Raw genomic sequence first — 20,574 nt, forward strand, 5'->3', positions numbered from 1 at the left:
ATTCACAGTGTTTACAGGCAAGGAAAGCAACTATTTGCCTGTGTGTCCTTGCTTGTATTGTATTTTTAATTATGTCCTTCAGTTGACACTGCTTAGACTTGTATATTCTTAAAAAAGCCTGTGTGTTTTTTTTTTTTTTTTTTCCTTTGTCACTGTGGAAGAGCACACTTTTGTTCTGAACTTCTGTCAGTTCAGATTGCTTTAGACTGTCATTTAGAAATACATACATTTATGTCTGACTAGGGTCACCAAAGCCCTGTGGATATGAGTAAAATTTCTAAATATACTTTGAATTTATTTAAATTCTGTCTTGCTCAATAAGCACTGCAGTACAGTCGTGCATGAGCTCTTAGCTACCTAGCGACATCTAAATACAAATTTGTGTGGCTTTTGAGAAACTTGCTAATTTGCAAGGTGTGTTGTATAATATGATAATGCCCTGAACTAGGAAGTAACTAAGAAACCCAGCCTTTGAAAAGGAGCCACCAAAACTAGGTAGTCTTTATTAAACTTTGAGAAAGTAATGAAGTTTTGATTAAAGAATATTGCTAGCTATTCATAGCATTAACTGTGAGTTTGATGGAAAGGTCATGAAAGCTCTGTTGAATGTTACAGAGATGTTGTGATCAAGCTTTTATGTTTGGATGCTCTGAAGCTGGGAGTATTTTTTGTGTTGCTCTTTAGTCTTCAGATAGTTAAGATTAAGTCAATCTTGCTGTAGTTACTCTGCACAGGACATTGCACTGAGTGCTAAAGCCTGTCCCTATCCTAGGTGCAGGTATTTGACACAGAACATGGAACAGAGGGCTGGGTCCAGAGAGGATGAGGGAGAAGCAGGCAGAAGAACAGGCTCTGCTCTCTCGTGCTTGTCCTTGTCAGTCAGCTGTTTGCACTTGTTCATTTTTACCCTTTTTCACTTTTAATGTGCTTTAGAGCCAGGCTTTTACAGGCTAACCTCGGGATCAATGCCAGTTGGAAACATGAAGGACAGAGTAAGCTGTAATGAATGTGCAGAGTTCTGAAACTGCTGAAATACTCAGTCTCTAGTCTAAGGTGTTCTCTGAGTGTGGGCAGGTAGTCAGAGCCAGGGCTGCAGCTGAAGTGCCTTGAATTGTTTCCATCCATCCCTCACCCAGATAAGCTAGCTTCAGGCTGAGTCTGTTAAGTAATGTCTCATCTCACCTCATTAAACTCCCCAAAACCTAAAGACAAACTAAAAACCAAACCACAGACAAATCCTAGCTCCTGCAAGCAGATACAGTGTACAGAAATAATCAAATAAGCCTTTTCACCTTTTGTTCCTGTGCTGTCTCAGAAATGTTTGTGTAGCTCTTGAAGAAAGCATGTGGTATTTCCTAGTGGAGGTATTTTTACTTAGCACACCAAACTCTGTTTTGAGACATTCATCCCATGATTTTGTCATATTTACTTTTGTAAGCATCATCTTTGCATTTGTTTATGCAAATGCATATGCAAATAAGGTTTGAATGCCACCAAAATAGATTCTATGGAGGATTTAATGCAGAGAATTTCTTAAAAATATGAAAACCACGGATAATCTAAATAACAGGTTTGTCGATAGAAATCAAATAAAGCTACTTCTTTATATTTGGTTTGTAGTTTTGTGAGGTAATTGTTTCTTGAGGCAAAGGGTTTTTGAATTGAAAAGCTACTGCAAACAAAGGTTGCTGCCTTTAAAATGGCTGATATGTTTTTAGCCACATTCGACACAGTTTGAAGTCTTGGATTCAGGAGTTAGTGTCTGGTTTCCTGAAAAAAATCACTGACCTTGGAGAAAGACATCAAGTTAATGTAGCTGTTGAGGGAAAGCTTTCTGGCCAGGTTCAGCAGTTCTTTGCTGCTGATAATAACTTGTTCCAACCTTTTTCTCATGGTGTGATTAGGCTGGTAGGAAGTAAGGGTGTATTGTATTTGAGAGGGGTGTTATTTAAGAGAAATAAGGAGTTAAAGGTCCTCCAAGATGAGGTCATGGAGGCAGGGAAGGCGAGGGTGGAAATGTGATCAGTATCTGTGTGGCCCCTGCCTGCTCTGGCCCCTCTGTAGCAGTGAACTGCTTTCAGTGGGATGGTGTGATGTAGGTGGTGTGGGGAGGAGGGCTTCATGGCACTTTTGAGGCCAGTGTAGCAAAGGATTTTTAAAGTCAAGTTTAATTGAAGAGGTTTTCCAATAAGAAGGGAAGTCCTATTGTGAGCTTTGTGTGGGTGAGAAATAAAGGTGACCAGTCTATGGGACTGGTTATATGTCAAGTTATATCAGAGTCTCTCTTGGACTCCTTCCTTTATGTGATAGGATTTTTGTATTTATTGTGCCAGTGAATTCTTAATAATTGACAGTTGCTCGTAGAAAACCAGACTCTTATGATCAGAAGCAAATAGATCAGAAACAATTACAGATATTGACAGAGTCATAGCTGCCAGCTTTAACTGACTTGATGTGACTTACAGGCTATTTTCAACAGTGGAAGAGTTGAGGTGTTTGGTTGCTCAGTTGCACCAGTTGTCAGTGTTCTGATATTTCTGGAATTTTCAATGACTCTCTAAGCTCTCTGAGACATTTCTTTCTCTTGAGTTGTAGTTTTATCTGAAGTTGTAAAAAAGATATTGGAGTTGCACTGTTAAAAAATCTTAATAGATTTGTTTGGGAAACATGAGCATGTATGGCATGTTTCTTAGAAATCCTCAGGCACTGATATGATATCCATTTGTTGAAGGTTTGTACTGTAGTGTATATGGTGGATGTCCAAACTAAAGGCAGTATTATTATCTTTTAAGTAATGCGTTGTATAAAATAGGAGTATGTCCATGCAAAAGTCAGAGGAGAATGAACAAACAAATATCAGTGCAGAACTGAGTCTTTTAGAGGGTCATTTTTTAAAAAAAATAGAATCATACTGAGTTGTAAGGGAGCCATAAGGATCCTCAAGTCCATCTCCCATCCTTGCACAGGACAACCTCATCTGTATGGCCCCCTCCGTTGGATCTTCTCTTACAGCTTAAAGTATTTTTGTGTTGTGGTGCCCAAACCTGCCCCCAGCACTCGAGGTGAGGCTGCCCCAGTGCAGAGCAGAGGGGAGGGGACAATGCCCTCCCTTGCCCAGCTGGTGATGCTGTGCCTGAATCCCCCAGGACACGCATGGCCCTCCTGGCTGCCAGGGCACCTGACTCACGTTCAACTTGCCACTGACCAGGATCCCCAGCCCCATTTCTGCAGCTTCCCTCCAGCCTCTTGTTCCTCAGACTTTACATGCAACCGGGGTTGTCCCAGGTGCAGAATCTGGCACTTCCCCTTGTTGAACTTCATATGGTTAGTACCTGCTTTAAAAAAAACCAAAACAACCCAAACCCTGATTTTCTTTGTGATGAATAATGTACAGTGAAGTGTTAAGAGTTACTCTAATGCTTAGGTCTTTCATAAAGACGCTCATTTTAATCTATTGTGCAGTTTTGGTTCCCATCCCATTTGTTGAATGTTACATTTTTCTTTTCCTTTCTTATTTGTGTAAAGGCTGTAAACAAATGTCTTTAAATCAAGAGGTAGAGTCCCAAATAATCTTTTACTATAAAAACTCCCTACAGGTTAATAATTCTTGCTTCCTTCTAATGAAGATGTAATATTATTGTTGATACTCACAGTCTTATAGTAAGTGTAATATTTTTATGGCAGATGGATCTTGGAAAATGTTTGATGTATAGTTTGGTGTTCAGGGACTAAAGCCACTGCCATCCTTTATGGCATCCTTCACCATGTCCTTGCCACCAGTGAGGGCACGCCTGGGCTGCTGGGTCCAGTTCTGGGCTTCCCAGTACAAGAGACACAGATACACCTGAAGGCTTTCTATGTTTTTCTTCCTTTTTTTTTTTTTTTTTTTCTTAACAAACTCTGGCTGACTGATTACATGGAAGAAGACTGAAAAAATTAGTTTTGAGATACAAATATTTTACATAGGCTGAAAGTTTGGGTTTTGGTCTCTTTTTTCATTCTGAAAACTGATTACAGTGGCATCAAAGATTAAGTAATGCTATTGGTATTTGTTACCATTAAAGGAACTATATCATTCTTCCTTGGTTTTCTCTTTTTGACTTAATTTTGCTCTACTGTTTTCATGAGAATATGAATTATGATTAGTGAAGTTCTAGCACTGATACTGTTTTTTTTTTTTTTTTTCCCAATTATATCTAATAGTCCGTATTAATTTTTCTTGCATTTTATAACATAATTATTTCTGGACTTCAGAGTATTGTGTTGGGCAAATAACTATAGGTTGCTTAATTTATCAGGAAAAAAAAAAAGCTGCATGTAATAAAACACTTGTGAGATTCCTCTGAGACAGTGACAGATCATCTCTGTGCAGCCTGTTTTACTGGGAAGGAAGGGCAAAACTGGGGCTTCTGATGTCCTGTAGCAGCAGATTTGTAGTTTTTTGTTTGCCTAGAGGGAAAGCCTGAACTCTTAGTAGAATAGAAATGAGGCAATGTGTAAAGTAAATACAGTGTTCAGTGACTTGCAGTTAATTGGGAGTGTTTCTGCATTCCCTGTTTGGCCTTCATAAGAGAAGTGGAAGTAAAGTTGTGTCTCTTTCTGTTAACAGCCTAAAATGACTCTGTGAATTCAGTGGAATAAATGGCGTCCAAAGTAACTGATGCTATAGTTTGGTACCAGAAAAAGGTAAGATTTCTATTTGTTTTTATGGTGGCCTACTGTGTTTATGTGTTAATATAAAAATATAAAATACTTATGCATTACTTTAGCATTGTATCAGAGTGAGTACCTTGACACTTTTCTTCCATAGGTAAATAAGTATTTAGTGACTGTATTTAGTGACATGAAATAGCTTTTGGTCTTTGCTGGAAATTGCTTGCTTCCCTTGGTTTCCTGTGCTCTGCAAAAAATCAAATTTTGCATTCTCAGTAATGTGTTAATTAATGTACAGGAGAATGTTGTATGAGAATGTTTTCTGTTGCACAGAAAAGAATCCTTGTATTTAAGTAGAAAGTAAGAATTAAAACAAATTTTCTGACAGTAACAAAAAACCTGTGCAATATGTGCCTGAAAGAGAGAGTCTTGTCTCTCTGTGGTTTAATAAGTTTCTGTGAGTTAGTGTTCTCCTTGGGACTGTAGCTGTCCTTTGGAGAGGGTACATCTTGTTCTTATGCAGATAATGGCAGTGGTCTTCAAAAGAGAAATTCTGGTTAGCTTCTAGCAAACCAATGGTTACTTTATAAAAGCAAGGTAATGCGAGTCTGCTTTGCTGAGGTCTTTACAACAGTGAAATAATGAACAGTTGAAAGAGTAGAAAAATCAATTTTGCTGACTTAATTTATACCAATTATTCAGTTATGTATTGAAAATAATTCAGAATTGAATGACGAATTTTGTGGGTTTTTTTAACCGCTTACTGTGATTTGGAAGATGACTTGTAAAAGATCTACTGTAATGGAATTCAATGCAGGATCCAATGGAAGGGGAGTGATGTTGATTTTACCTGCTTCCACTCATTCTTTTCATACACTTAATTCACTCACTGTGTAGTGATATCAGAATACTGATATCTAAACACCAAGCTGTGTTTGTGTTTGCTCTGGCCAGAATCCCTTTGTGCAGTGCAAGAGATGCTGGGTGTCAGGTCCTCATCATATCTGAGGTTGTTTTTGTTGGTGATGATGCACTGCAGTCTGTAAATTTTAAGTGAAGTTCATGTTTGTTGTCTCGTTGGTTTTGGTCTTGTGTTTGCTTGTTTTTTTGTTTTTTTCTCAAATACATGTCTGTTTTCTTTCCTGTTGGTCATACAGTAAAAGGAGTTGCACATATGATATGCTCCAACTGTCCATCCTCCTGATGTTAGGAGGGCAAGAGGAGTCACTGTGTGTGTGATTTTACAGAGGACAGGCCTTCTGGTCTTGATATGAACAACCCATTCCTCAGTTTTTTCTTTTCCCAGGGCACTGCTCCTAACAGGATTACTTGTTATCAGTACAGGTCATTCTTTTAACCCTTGCTCTGTCGTTTTTTCCAATGATTTCATACATTTCCATTTTTTTTCGTTCATGGTAAAACCAGCATTTCTGTGGTGAATCTCTAAGCTTTTACAGAGGTCTGCTCATCCAGGAATTGCACAGTGACTTTATGGCAAGGAGTTGTGTTGGGGCGGCTTCTGTTACTTCTGCAAGGACTGAGCTGTCTTCAGGAGAGATAAGCTCATGTATAAACCAGATGTTGGTCTTTTCCCTGGTGTGAACAAAATTTAGTTGCAGTCCACATATGGGCTGGGGTCTGCTAAATGAGCAAGTTATGCTGCTTTAGTATGAGGAAGTGTCATGTTTTGAGACAAATGTCTGTATTGCAGAAAAGTTGCAGATGTTCATGTGAATTAGACTGTAGTTTCTTAGGTACCAAAAAATGCGGCTCCTTCAGGATTGGGCTGGTAATTCTGAAGAGTTTTTTAGTAGTGTGATGTGTGTGATCTGTTCCTGGGAGTATCTAGACTCTTTCATCTATGCCCATGATTTTGCTAATTTAATTATTTGTTTAAATCTATTACACGCCACAGTATTTTTTCCCCATGGATTTATTGTTTAAACCAAAGATTTCAATTTGGGGAACAGAAAGAGTTGTGTTGGTGTTCAGTTGATACCAGTTTTGGTTTTTTTTTTATCCTTGCATATGATATCAAGATACTGAACTTTTACCTGTCATTTGCTTCCAGTTTTAAATTTTAATTTCAGTTTTTATTGTGTCATAGTTGTCCCACTGATTAGATCTGACTCAACACAGCTGTAAGTGGAATTGAAAGTGGGGAAGGATCAAAATGTAGCACATTTTGGCAGTAGAACTTTGTGTGTGGGGCAAGGGAGAGACAGGGTTGCAGTCAGTATTGATCAAATTGATATTACTTGCCTCTATGATGAAATGAGAAAAATAAGCTGTTGTTTTGAGGAGGTGTTTTCAGATTAATAAATTGGTGTATGAATGTCTTGAAAAAGAACATTAACTTCTGGTATTTCTAGTTATACATGACTGAGAAGTATTTGAGTAGGTTGGGGCTGTGTAAGAAATACTGAGCAGATAACTTGCTCCTTGTCCTTCTTAGTTTTCAATTTTAATGTGTTTTTAAATATATTTATTTCATGTGTCTCTCTACTGAGTTTCAAAGCTCTGTTGGTTTCTCAAGCAGGAGACATTTTTATATCTATTCAATGGAAAAAGTTAAGCAATTGAACTCTTCCAGCCCTACTTTAGGCAAGTTTTGCAAACAGCATGTTTACTCATGACTCATACTATTGTCTGAAATTGAGCTCCTTACACCAGGATGATTTAGTAATACCCTTAATTGTTTAAAAGGTCAGACCTTTTATTATGTAAACGTGTTTTTCTGTTTTGACCATAGATTTTATTGTCAAATAATTTATATTTTTTCCAGTGTTTTTATTGCACTGGAGCTCCTGATTACTGTCTTGCAAAAAAATGCAGTAATCAATTCTGAATTATTTTAAGTTGTACTGAAAGATTTCAGGGTGGTATTACAGAAGCTTGTTATTTGAGATACAAGATTGTATGGATGCAGTTTTAGTGCTTCCAGTGATTGCTTGCGTTTCCCAACCAATGCAAATACTTTTTCAAGGCACGAAATCTGCTAGATATGGGTTGGCTCTGTAGAAATGAAAATAAATGAAACCTCTGCTGTGTTTCTTGATGCACTAGGGGGTACAGTGCTGAGATACTTGTGTGTGACAAAGGGTTTGTCTGGCTTGTTTTCAGCCCTGGGAGCTGCCCTGCTTCTTGCAATAAAAGGGAGTGGCAGGAGTGTCTGCATCGCTCTCTGGAAGGGTTCCAGGCAGCTACTGAGCTCCTGCTCACACAGATGCACCACTTGGTTAACAGCATTAGGATTATGTGTATGTTCCACAGTGCTGAAATTGCTTGGGCTTGGTAATTGATTAATTTTATGGAGAATGCCGTCATAGTGTTTCCTGTGAAAAAAATTACGACACCCCACATTCACTGAAAACCATTTCAGTATCTGGTGGCGTAACTTTTGTGAGGTACTGATAGTATATATGTACTTAAGTCTTGCCTGAGTAACAGTAACTGATGTTAAAAATAATAAAGTTATGAATAATTTAAAATACTGCTTCTATTGCTCGTAACTTTTTTGCATTAATTTTTATAGTACTTTCAAGTTTTACAGATAATAATAGATGGAATTTTTGGTCTTGTTTCCAGTTTGGAGAAGATATATAAATTTACCTCAACAACTTTCTGATTTTCAATCCTTACAGAAGCCTTGCTGCTAAAATGGGAAACTCTCCTGCAATATTGCCAACAAATTTGTACAATTATGTTGTTCCTTCTCTTGGGGGTGGTTGTAGGGGAAGGCAGAATGGAACTTAATGAATTGAGGCTGAATTGTGCACCTGATTGCATACCATTTAACTTTGCCAACGCTGCTTTCTGCTGCTTTGGGTGTCCCTTGGGTACAGCTGTTAAAGGGCACAATAAAATAAATTAGAGGTTTTCTCTCTCATGGCTTTAAAGGGCAAAATTAGAGTTCCGATGGCATTGTTTTAAGATCTTAATATTCAGTGTTTTACAGCTCATGAGTCCAAGATTATACTTGCCTACTTAGATTCACAGAATGGTCTGGATTGGAAGAGATCTGAAAATTCATCATGTTCCAACCCCCCCCACCATGGGCAGGGATGTCTTCTAGAGCAGGTTGCAGCTTGGAGCAGTTGCTAGTGGAGGCCAAGGCAAAAATATCTGAGTACCTCAAATTTCTCCATATCCCTGGTAACCAGCTCTCCTGTTTCTTTCAACAGAGGGCCCACATTTTTCCTAGCATTCTTTCTGTCATCAGCAAACCTGTAGAAGCTTGTTTGTGTTGCCCTTGAGGTCCCTGCCCACTCTTATCAGTTCTTTTATCAGTTTAACTCTGTCAGTGCTTTAACTTTTCTAACCTGGTCCCTGTATTGAGTTAATAATGGAGGAATTAAATGAAAGTTATATCCTACCTTGAAACCACCTGATTTCCTATTTGGCACTGAATTCACGTGATGCATTATTCACCCTGGTACCAAAGGCAGTTTTTGCCTAATGGGCAGGCTTGTATAGCTTTTGTACCTAAAGCTTTTGATGCTGAAACTGCATTGGTTTAAAAAGGTCTGACTTCAAGTGTTGAAACTTGACAAGTGTTGGAGCTGGCATTTGTCAGAGCACTGAGGAAGAAAATGTGTGTTCAGACAGAGTTTCCTTCCACATCTGGTACTCAAGTGGTTGCCTAACCTAGTGGGGATTTACCTTCAGTGCCTGGTTTGGTGAGGGAAAACTCTGGTTTCTGAATCTGGTGCAAAAGATCACTCCCATCTGGGGCTGTGGCTGAACGAAGCAGGCTTGCATTTTGCCTGCCTATAGGCTTCTGTGCCTGCTTTGCCTTTCCACAGGCTTTCATACATTTATTTAGTGAACTTGGTCAGGAAAATCATCCAGCTAAAACTAAGACTGTGAGCCTACAAGGAGATGAACCTATTTAATGGCAGGGGAGCAAGGAAATGAAATCCCTCTGTTTTGAAAAGGGTTCTCTGATTCTTAAATTGTTTAATTAGGGCTTGTGAAATTACAGCCTAACTTTTTCTTTTCTCTTCTTGCATGATCTGGTTGATCTTTTAGCCACCCTGACAAATGCAGGGGCAACAAGGAAAACATGCTGTGGGAAATAAAAATGATCAGGGACATAAGGGCAACGCCTAGTTGCAACACCAGTAAAGTTGCTGGATTTTCAGAGGTCTTCATGGAATTATACTGAATAATGAGCCTGTCAGAGTGGTTTTCTTCTCCCAGTTACATCTTGAGGCTATTTTGTTTTGTGCAACTATACTATCATTTAAAAAAAAAAATAAAATTCTTCAGAAGTCTTAAATCCTTAAAGCTTGGAGAGTAGCTGGGTGTTGTTGGCAATAATGTAGCCATGGACCTAGGAAAGGGATTGCTGTGTCTAGCTTTGGCTGTTCCTGCACTCTCATTTAGTTTAACCTACAAATGATTTCTAACTGTTCCTCTGCATATAGTTTTTCTTTATGTTTAATGGTGTGATGAAAAGAGATGTTTTGTGGTTTTTGTAGATATCTTTAAATTTGTAGACCATTACTCAGAGCAATAAATAAGTATGGCTGGCAAATCTTAAGAAGAATTAATCTGTAAAGAATAATTCAGACAAAAACATTAGTATGTAGTTGATAAATGTTTAATTAGCTATTACTGGACTCTGAAAGTGATGGTATCTCTGAAGTAAAACTTAGTTCAGTGAAATGGCTGTAAATACAGTGCTGTTGCAGTTATTGGCAGAATTTAAGTGGGTCATTGATTGGCAATTCAGATAGTTAATAATAAATAACTCTTCTTAAAATTTTGAATCACTTGCTTATTTTACTCTAAATAGCTGGTTTCAGCTCTTCCTCTGGCACCAAACAGGGAGAATGGAGGTATATCAGGATATATTAAAATGAGAGGTAACAACTGAGCAATTATAATTCAAGGCTCTGTACCTTAGGATATAGAACCTTAATCCCTTCACTGTTCCTTCTCCATTTCACTAAAAGCTACTAAACTGTTTGCTGTTAACAGACAGTGTACAGCTGTCATATGGTGATTTCTATCTATGGTTTATTGACTAAGTTTGTCTTAGTTTAGCTTGTCTAGCCATAAACAGGATTGAAAAAAAACCTACCACCCTTGAAAATTAAAAGTATCCAGAAAAATCTGCATCCCAAGACTAGAAATCTACTACAACAGAGATAATTATACTGCTGAGCTACTAGAATATTGCCTTTACTGCAACGGGGCTTAGTTCATGTAAGAAGTAAACTGGAATTTAGAAAAAACTTTTAATAATCCTGTTCTAAATTTTTGAGAAAATGAGACAAATTGTGAAAATTAATAATATTTCCTGTATAGAAATTATTTATATATTCATATCTTAATACTAAAATTGATACAGAAAAACATACAGTCATTTAAATTATGTTTGACTATAGAAGTTAATAAAGCATATTAGCTAATGTTTTAGAATTAAATATTTTAATAAGGTGTCAGACAATTCAAGGAAGCAACTTATTTATTTACCAAACTCTAGATCTTACATATTTTGGATTTGTAATACTGTTGTGATATGGCTTGTAAAAGTGTTTAGAGGTTTCAAAGTGCGAAGTTTAGCACACAAGTTTCATTACTGGTAAATATTAAAGTTTTAAGATCCAAGAGGAAATACTATGTATTCTTAGAATTATAATCTTTGCTAGTCTGCTTGGTCATAAATTATAAATGCCTCATGAAATATTGATCAATTCCATTAGAATCAGAAGGGCCTTGTGAGTATTGGGCTACAGGTTGATACCATCACTACATTAGCTTAAAGTGAATATCAGTGTCATTCACAAAGCTCAAATTCAATCTTGATGCACACGTGGCTTGTTACTAGACAGGCCCTGGGAAGAAACACTGTGCAGTGCTAAAGCCCTTTCCAGAGCGCTTTGAACTAAATATTGCTGTGTTTTCAATAGCTTAACTATTTACTTAATCTAATTGTTATTTCTGTTACACAACCAAACTGTACAGGTGCCAAATTTCAGATGTATGAAGAAATTTGATCAAATGCTTCCTGATGTATTTGATTGGGAGAGAGTAAGTGCAGTTATTTTAGGTAATTGCAAGAGATGCACATATCTCTTAAACTTTGGAAATGTTATGAGGAGTCTGCACTTAAAAAGGATCTCAAATTTATTTAATCTTTCAGTAAAGAGCTGGCTTTATCAGATTATCAAACGTGTAATTGTAATTTCCTGTGCCAAGTCATGTACAAGTTAGGGGTTTTTTTAAATGATTACTTGTGGGAAATTTTTTCTTCAAGAAAACCTATTTGAAAATTTATTATACCTTGTTAATTTAGGATGTTAAACACCTGCTTCTCTGTTGTGAAGGAGTGGCTGCAGTTTTCAGTTGTATTCCTTATATACTGAAAATTTTTGTAGGTACTTGAAGAATGGTTGCTAAATGTGCAGATGCATAAACAGACAGAATCCCTTTTGTCTTCTTTACTTGGTGTTTATTGAGGTGGGGGGGTCTCCAGAACTGACTGTACTAGAGGTAACTGAGTTGGATAGACTGGGTAAAATCTTGGCATTGAGGAGGAGTGGGATGCATGATTGTCCTGGTTTGAAGGACAGGTGTTTGCCAAGGAAAGCAGAAGCTTCCCCTCGGACTGAAAGAAAATGTGATTCTTCCGACTATTATAATTTTGGAATTAAGAGAGCTCTCAGGCAAAGATATGGGGGTAGGAATAACAGTTCTTTACCAGTATATTTAACAAGACAAACAAGAACAACAACAGCTATGAAATTACCCACAAACAGAACAGTGACTCAGTCCCAGTGTTTTTTGGCTGCAGGCACCTTTTCCCTGAGCTGCAGTTCCCGGTGCTGGGGGCGGGCGGGTCCCGCAGAGCCGCAGGAGGGCTGGGGGTGATGGCAGCGCTGTCCCAGGGGGAGAGAGAGAGATGGAGAGAGAGCTCTCCGCTCACGGTGTGGGTCCTGGTGCTCAGCAGAGTGCTGGATGGTGGTAGTTCACAGCGAGAAGACAGCCGGGCAGGGTCCGATGGTGGTTTCCCGATGCTGGGATGGCGGAGATGGAGGAGAGGCAGCGATCGTCCTTCTCGTCCGAACTCCGTGGGGGAAATGGGCCGAGGCCCAGCCTTCCGCTTCCTCTTCTGGATGTTTGAATCTCGAGGGGTTTCACTCTTCCCTCCCGTCCCCTCCCCCTTGTCACCAGGGCGCAGTCAACAGGTATCTTAGCATGACAATGGGGAAAATTCCACAGAGGGAAAAAAAAAAAAGAAAGAACTAACCCTCAACATTATCCACCCCGAATTTTCCCCTACCATCATGCCAAATCAAATTAAAAATCTTCAAATTATAGACATCCATACAGTTACAGATACAGACACAGTATTGTAGGTAGTTCACCCTAAAACAAGGTCTCCTTGGGGTATGCATCTGGTCTTTCCATCCCTTTGCATGATCCACCAGGTACACCCTGGCCCTTGAGCAAAAACCACCCCCCGAATTGGATTGTCTTTGCTGGAGGCAGGGTTCACCCAAACAGTTTTTCCTAGCATACCTCTCATATGCACCACTGGAACCTTGTCCCCATCTGGTGTTCTCAAGGGCTCAGACTGGGCAGGGCCTGCTCGATTAGTGGAACCTCGGGTGTTCACTAACCATGTGGCCTTTGGTAGATTAATCTCCCAGTTCTTGAAAGTCCCCCCACCCAGTGCCTTCAAGGTGGTTTTAAGCAGCCCATTGCACCGTTCCACTTTCCCAGCCGCTGGTGCGTGATAAGGAATGTGGTACACCCACTCGATGCCGTGTTCTCTGACCCAGGTGCTTATGAGGCTGTTCTTGAAATGAGTCCCATTGTCTGACTCAATTCTCTCAGGGGTACCATGTCTCCAAAGGACTTGTTTTTCCAGGCCCAGGATGGTGTTGCGGGCAGTGGCATGAGGCACAGGGTAGGTCTCCAACCATCCAGTGGTGGCTTCCACCATGGTCAGCACGTAGCACTTGCCTTGGCGTGTCTGAGGCAGTGTGATGTAGTCAATCTGCCAGGCCTCCCCATACTTATATTTGGACCACCGCCCCCCATACCAGAGGGGCTTCACTCGCTTGGCTTGCTTGATGGCAGCACACGTCTCACAGTCATGGATAACCTGGGAAATACTGTCCATGGTGAGATCCACCCCTCGGTCTCGTGCCCACTTATAGGTAGCATCTCTGCCTTGGTGACCTGAGGCATCATGGGCCCATCGAGCCAGGAACAACTCTCCCTTGTGTTGCCAGTCTAAGTCTATCTGTGACACCTCTATCCTTGCAGCCTGATCTACTTGCTCATTGTGTTGGTGCTCCTCATTAGCCCGACTCTTGGTGTGATGGGCATCTACATGACGGACCTTTACAGGTAGCTTCTCTACCCGACTGGCAATGTCTTTCCACTCATCAGCAGCCCAGATGGGTTTTCCCCTACGTTGCCAGTTAGCTTTTTTCCATCTTTCCAGCCAGCCCCACAGAGCATTGGCTACCATCCATGAATCAGTGTAAAGGTAAAGCTTTGGCCACTTCTCTCTTTCAGCAATGTCCAGGGCCAGCTGAACGGCTTTGAGTTCAGCAAGTTGACTTGATCCACCTTCTCCTTCAGTAGCTTGTGCAACCTGTCGTGTGGGGCTCCATACGGCTGCTTTCCACTTCCGGTTCATCCCCACGATGCGACAGGAACCGTCAGTGAAAAGAGCGTAGCGAGTTTCATCTGCTGGCAGTTGGTTGTATGGCGGGGCTTCATCAGCCCGGGTCACTTGTTCTTGCTCCTCTTCATTGGCAAGACCAAAATTTTCACCTTCTGGCCAGTTTGTAATTATTTCTAAAATCCCAGGGCGATTTGGGTTTCCGATACGGGCGCGCTGTGTGATGAGGGCAATCCACTTGCTCCATGTGGCATCGGTGGCGTGGTGGGTAGAGGGGACCTTCCCTTTAAACATCCACCCCAGCACTGGTAGTCGGGGTGCCAGGAGGAGCTGTGCTTCTGTGCCAATCACTTCTGAGGCAGCTTGAACTCCTTCATAAGCAGCCAAGATCTCCTTCTCTGTTGGGGTGTAGTTGGCTTCAGACCCTCTGTAACTTCGGCTCCAGAATCCCAGAGGTCGGCCTCGGGTCTCACCAGGTACCTTCTGCCAAAGGCTCCAGGACAAGCCCTTGTTCCCGGCTGCAGAGTAGAGCACATTCTTCACCTCTGGTCCCGTCCTGACTGGGCCGAGGGCTACAGCATGAGCGATCTCCTGCTTGATCTGGGCAAAGGCTTGCTGCTGCTCAGGGCCCCAGTGGAATTCGTTCTTCTTCCGGGTGACCAGGTAGAGAGGGCTCATGATCTGGCTGTACTCAGGAATGTGCATTCTCCAAAAGCCTATGGCACCTAGGAAAGCTTGTGTTTCCTTCTTGTTGGTTGGTGGAGACATCGCGGTGATCTTATTGATGACCTCAGTGGGGATTTGGCGCCGCCCGTCTTGCCACTTTACTCCCAGGAACTGGATCTCTCGGGCAGGACCTTTGACTTTGCTCCTCTTGATGGCAAAGCCGGCTCCCAGCAGAATCTGGATGATCTTTTCTCCTTTCTCAAATACTTCCATTGCCGTGTTCCCTCACACAATGATGTCATCACTGTATTGCAGATGTTCTGGAGCTTCACCCTTTTCCAGTGCAGCCTGGATCAGTCCATGGCAGATGGTGGGGCTGTGTTTCCACCCCTGGGGCAGTCGGTTCCAGGTGTACTGCACGCCCCTCCAGGTGAAAGCAAACTGAGGCCTGCACTCTGCTGCCAGAGGAATGGAGAAAAATGCATTGGCAATGTCAGTGGTGGCGTACCACTTTGCTGCCTTGGACTCCAGCTCGTACTGGAGTTCCAGCATGTCCGGCACGGCAGCGCTCAGCGGTGGAGTCACTTCATTCAATGCACGATAGTCCACAGTCAATCTCCATTCTCCATCAGACTTGCGCACAGGCCAGATGGGGCTGTTGAAGGGTGAGTGGGTTTTGCTGACCACCCCTTGGCCCTCCAGCTCACGGATCATCTTGTGGATGGGGATCACGGCATCTCGATTTGTCCTGTACTGCCGGTGGTGCACTGTGGAGGTGGCAATTGGCACTTGCTGCTCCTTCACCTTCAGGAGTCCCACTACAGATGGGTTCTCTGACAGTCCAAGCAAGGTGTTCAATTGCTTAATGATTTCTGCCTCTACAGCAGCTATTCCAAAAGCCCACCTGAGTCCCTTTGGGTCTTTGTAATAGCTATTCTTCAGGAAGTCTATGCCTAGAATACACGGTGCCTCTGGGCCAGTCACAATTGGATGCTTCTGCCACTCTTTCCCAGTCAGGCTCACCTCAGCCTCCAGCAAAGTCAATTCCTGTGATCCCCCTGTCACCCCAGCAATAGAAACAGGCTCTTCCCCAACATGTTCTGATGGTATTAGGGTGACCTGTGAACCAGTGTCAACTAATGCCCTATGTTTTTGTGGCTCTGATGTGCCAGGCCATCGGATCCACACCGTCCAAAAGACCCGGTTTTCCCGTGCCTCTCCCTGGCTAGAGGCAGGGCCCCTCTAGCACTGGTTATTATTTCCTTCCTGGGCATACATGTTGGAGGTTCCCTCAAGGGGATCTGACAAATCATCCTCCCTTTTGTATTACCCTGCATCTTGGTTATGGGAAGTTGAGGCTACCTTCACTTTAGTGGAGCTCCCTTGGTTAGTGTTTCCCTCCTTGAGTTGACGCACCCGCGCTGCCAGGGCAGAAGTGGGTTTCCCATCCCACCTCCTCATGTCTTCCCCATGGTCACGCAGAAAGAACCACAGGTCAGCTCGTGGGGTGTATCCTCTCTCCTTAGCTGGGGGACGTTGGGCTCTAACTCTGGGATCTGTGACTCGCACTGGTGCTGCATTGACCTTCCTCATCTCCTCCCTCACCCCTCTTATCTCCTCCTTGAACTCCTCTCTGAGTTCCCTAATCACGGCAGAGACCTGAGCCTGCATTGGGCCATTCATTATACTCTCAAAATTTCTGAGCTTATCGGCAACAGAACCCACTGTCTCGTGGTTGGTGTCAGCATTAATGGCTGCAATGAATGTGGTGTATTGAGATGGCCCCAGGTGTGCCAGATTCCACAACATCTGCCCTGTGCACCTGACCTTGTCGGGGTCATTGTCATGTTGTCCACCCCTCCCAAAGAGTACTTCCAGTATTGCTACTTCTCTCAGCTGTTGGATCCCCTCCTCAGCGGTTTTCCAGCGCATTCTATGGTGGTGCTCCTGCATTCTCTCTCTGTGGACAAACCTCTCTCTTACACTCATTAAAAGCTGCTCCCAGAGGGAAAGGGGGCCTGGTTCCCTTACGAATATGTGATCCACACCTGAGTCCTGGGTTAGGGGTCCCAAATTCCTTGCCTCAGTACCATCCAGCTGCATACCTGTACCCATAAGGTCCCAGACCCGCAGTAACCACGTTGTAAAAGCCTCACGGCCCCTTCGTACAACATCTTTACGCAGATTACGGAGACTCTCGTATGACAGGGACTCTGTGACGATCTCAACCTCTGGCTCCCCTGCTGGTTGTGAGGGCCCTGCTTTCTGATCCTTATTATCTAGGTGCTTTGTTTTCACCTTAGACTTTCTAGTTTCCACGGGGGCAACTGCTGCTGGCTGTGAGTGCCCTTGCAGTTCAGCTGGAGCCTGGAGAGATGTAACATTTGTGGGTTCCACTGCTGCACCATCAGGTTCTCCCTCTTTAAGGCAGAGGGAGAGTTTCTCAAGAGCTGGGGAAAGGTACTCCTTCAGCATTTGGCCCATCTCCTTCACTAGAAACCCCACCCACTCTGGATGGTTCCTTTCTGAGGTGAGCTCTGGGGCAGAATCAGGCTCAGGGGCAACATCCTTAGTCTCTGGGGCAGAATCCTTAGTCTCTGGGGCAGGGGCAGAGTCAGGCTCTGGGACAGAATCCTTAGTCTCTGGGGCAGGGGCAGGGTCAGGCTCTGGGGCAGAGTCCTTAGTCTCTGGGGCAGAGCCAGGCTCTGGGGCAGGGCCAGGCTCTGGGGCAGGATCCCTATTCCTTGGGGGACGTATCAGGGTTGTCATCCAAGTCAATCTCCCCTCATCTCGGAATGTTAAATAGAACAGGTTTACAAGGCCTATTAGCAATGTCAGCCACTGTATGATATCATTACTGCTTAGAAGAGATTTGAACCCCTCAAAAGCTGGTGGAGCAGACCCAAAAAACTGTGTAAGGGGTTGGGACAAAATTTTCCCTGGTGTCATATCCTCACAGTATGTACCATTATTAAAGTAGCCCCAAAAACATACAGTTAGAGTGTGATGGCTCCGAATCCATGTGCCCACCTTCCAGAGGAAGTTAAAAATGCATGAATTTCTCACGTTATCAGCCCACAAAAGGAACTGGATAATAGTTACAGCAGCCTGAGTTATAGGACCCATGTTCAAGTAAGGGATTGCAAATGGGAGAGATAAAGCTGTGGCCACATGGAGCCCAAACCACGGTAAGCTGGACAACATGATGCCACCTAACACAAAACTGAGGTAACTCAAGAACTGTTATTCCTTTTTCACCCTTTTCTCTCAATGCCCTCGGGCCCCACGTTGGGCACCAAAATCTGTCCTGGTTTGAAGGACAGGTGTTTGCCAAGGAAAGCAGAAGCTTCCCCTCGGACTGAAAGAAAATGTGATTCTTCCGACTATTATAATTTTGGAATTAAGAGAGCTCTCAGGCAAAGATATGGGGGTAGGAATAACAGTTCTTTACTAGTATATTTAACAAGACAAACAAGAACAACAACAGCTATGAAATTACCCACAAACAGAACAGTGACTCAGTCCCAGTGTTTTTTGGCTGCAGGCACCTTTTCCCTGAGCTGCAGTTCCCGGTGCTGGGGGCGGGCGGGTCCCGCAGAGCCGCAGGAGGGCTGGGGGTGATGGCAGAGCTGTCCCAGGGGGAGAGAGAGATGGAGAGAGAGCTCTCCGCTCACGGTGTCGGTCCTGGTGCTCAGCAGAGTGCTGGATGGTGGTAGTTCACAGCGAGAAGACAGCCGGGCAGGGTCCGATGGTGGTTTCCTGACGCTGGAGATGGAGGAGAGGCAGCGATCGTCCTTCTCGTCCCAACTCCGCGGGGGAAATGGGCCGAGGCCCAGCCTTCCGCTTCCTCTTCTGGATGTTTGAATCTCGAGGGGCTTGCTTCTTCCCTCCCGTCCCCTCCCCCTTGTCACCAGGGCCCAGTCAACAGGTATCTTAGCATGACAATGGGGAAAATTCCACAGAGGGAAAAAAAAAAAGAAAGAACTAACCCTCAACAATGATTTAAACTGTGTATAAAATAACATTTACTACGTTATCTCCTTCAGCTACAGGTAGGTTATACCACAGTTTTTAATATCTGTAGCATATTACTGACAAGTTTGCTACAATAGGGTTGTTTTGATGCTTTGTGATAAAAGTTACATCTCAAAATGAGGCAATAGATTTGTCATCTAACGTTTTGTTAATTTATTTTCTGCCAAGTCATAACAAATATTAAATGCTATAGAATACAACTTTGGATTAGATATTTAATAAATTAAATTAGAATAAATTTCTGTATGAAATCAATTTAAAATAGGAGTATTGTGTTTTATAGTTTGCTTTAAGAAAAGTTTATTTCCAGTTGTAATGAACTGGTGGATTGAAAGTATCAGTGACAAGCTGTTACATGAAAAGTCTTGCACTAAGTCTTTAAGAGCTTTTAGAAGAATTTCTTACAATTGTGTAATTAAAAACGGGACCATTTTTTGACTCCTGTGTTTTGTACTCTAAATTTTCTCTGAAGGATGGTGCAGAACTTGGAGCTGTGAAGGGATGAGACTCCACACACAGTGGGTGGGTAATAAATGAGTACTGGAGTTGGTCAGGGCATTTCTGTTGGCAGAATAGATCCAGCCAAGGGAGTTTGAATACCTGGCCAGTGGAGGAGCCCTGGGACAGCTGCATATTGAGGGAGACCTTGCTTTGATCAAGTTTTGTGTATATTTAAATTATTCAGGTTCCAACCTGATCTTATCTCTGGAAGGTTATTCCTTCCTTTACTTGCCGTTAGGGCTTAATTTCTTTGGTGCTTGTCTAGGTGCTGGGCTTGTTTTCTGTGTCCTGCAGGTATGTACAGTTGTAAGGAAGTACATGAATAGCCAAGAGCCTACATTTGTTTTAGATTTACATAGGATTTAACATAAAACAGAATTCAAATGCAAATACTTGTAAATCCAAACTCTTTGAAGCTGGAATTGCTGGTGCACTCAATAATTTAAAACTAGGAAGGTTTGCTAGTATTAACTTACATTCTTCAATTTATTCACAGATTATGTTTTTGATTTTAATTCATACATGTGCCTAACATCTCTGGTAATCATTATATGTTATAATTTAGTTTGTTGTAAATGAAAAGGTACCTTTCAATGAATTCTGCAAGACACATTTCACAAACTCTAAATCTGCTTTCCTGACATGAAGGAGAGAAAAAAAAAAGTTAATGCCTGTGTTTTTTACTTGCCTTGTTTCAGTAGCGTTAGTTCTTCCTATTTTTGTTTAATGTGGGAAATGAAATTTGCCAGTATCCAGTAGGCTGGTTTATAATGATGCCTTTGTTTTCATGTATTCTCCTCTGATACATTTGGAGGAGAAGTGTAGAAGGATGCTTATGCAGACTGTGAGAAGGGAAGTTGAGTATCAGGTTGGAATTTGGTGTGCTGAGTGGCACACACACCTGCTCCCCGAAGTGCTCCTTTAATTTTGTTAAAACACAGAGGTGATACGAGGTAGATTAAAAAAGAAAGTCCAAACAACAATGAAAACCATGTGAGAGATTGGAATGGTACTCTTGTCTGTAATTCTCTCTTCCACTCCTTTCAGTTCACACCAGCATGCCTTACTGA

At 42.2% G+C, this 20,574-nt stretch overlaps 1 protein-coding gene across 1 annotated transcript in view; it reads left to right on the forward strand.

Moving 5' to 3' along the window:
- Positions 1–4,641: 4,641 nt before the first annotated feature.
- PHTF2 (putative homeodomain transcription factor 2) overlaps positions 4,642–20,574 on the forward strand; it is a 53,088-nt gene continuing 37,155 nt past the window's right edge. The window contains exon 1 of the mRNA XM_062491562.1: positions 4,642–4,686. Within this exon, the coding sequence (XP_062347546.1) occupies positions 4,642–4,686 (45 nt within the window). The remainder of the gene's footprint in view (positions 4,687–20,574) is intronic.

Source organism: Cinclus cinclus, chromosome 4, assembly GCF_963662255.1.
Source record: "Cinclus cinclus chromosome 4, bCinCin1.1, whole genome shotgun sequence".
NCBI classification, from domain to species: Eukaryota; Metazoa; Chordata; class Aves; order Passeriformes; family Cinclidae; genus Cinclus; species Cinclus cinclus.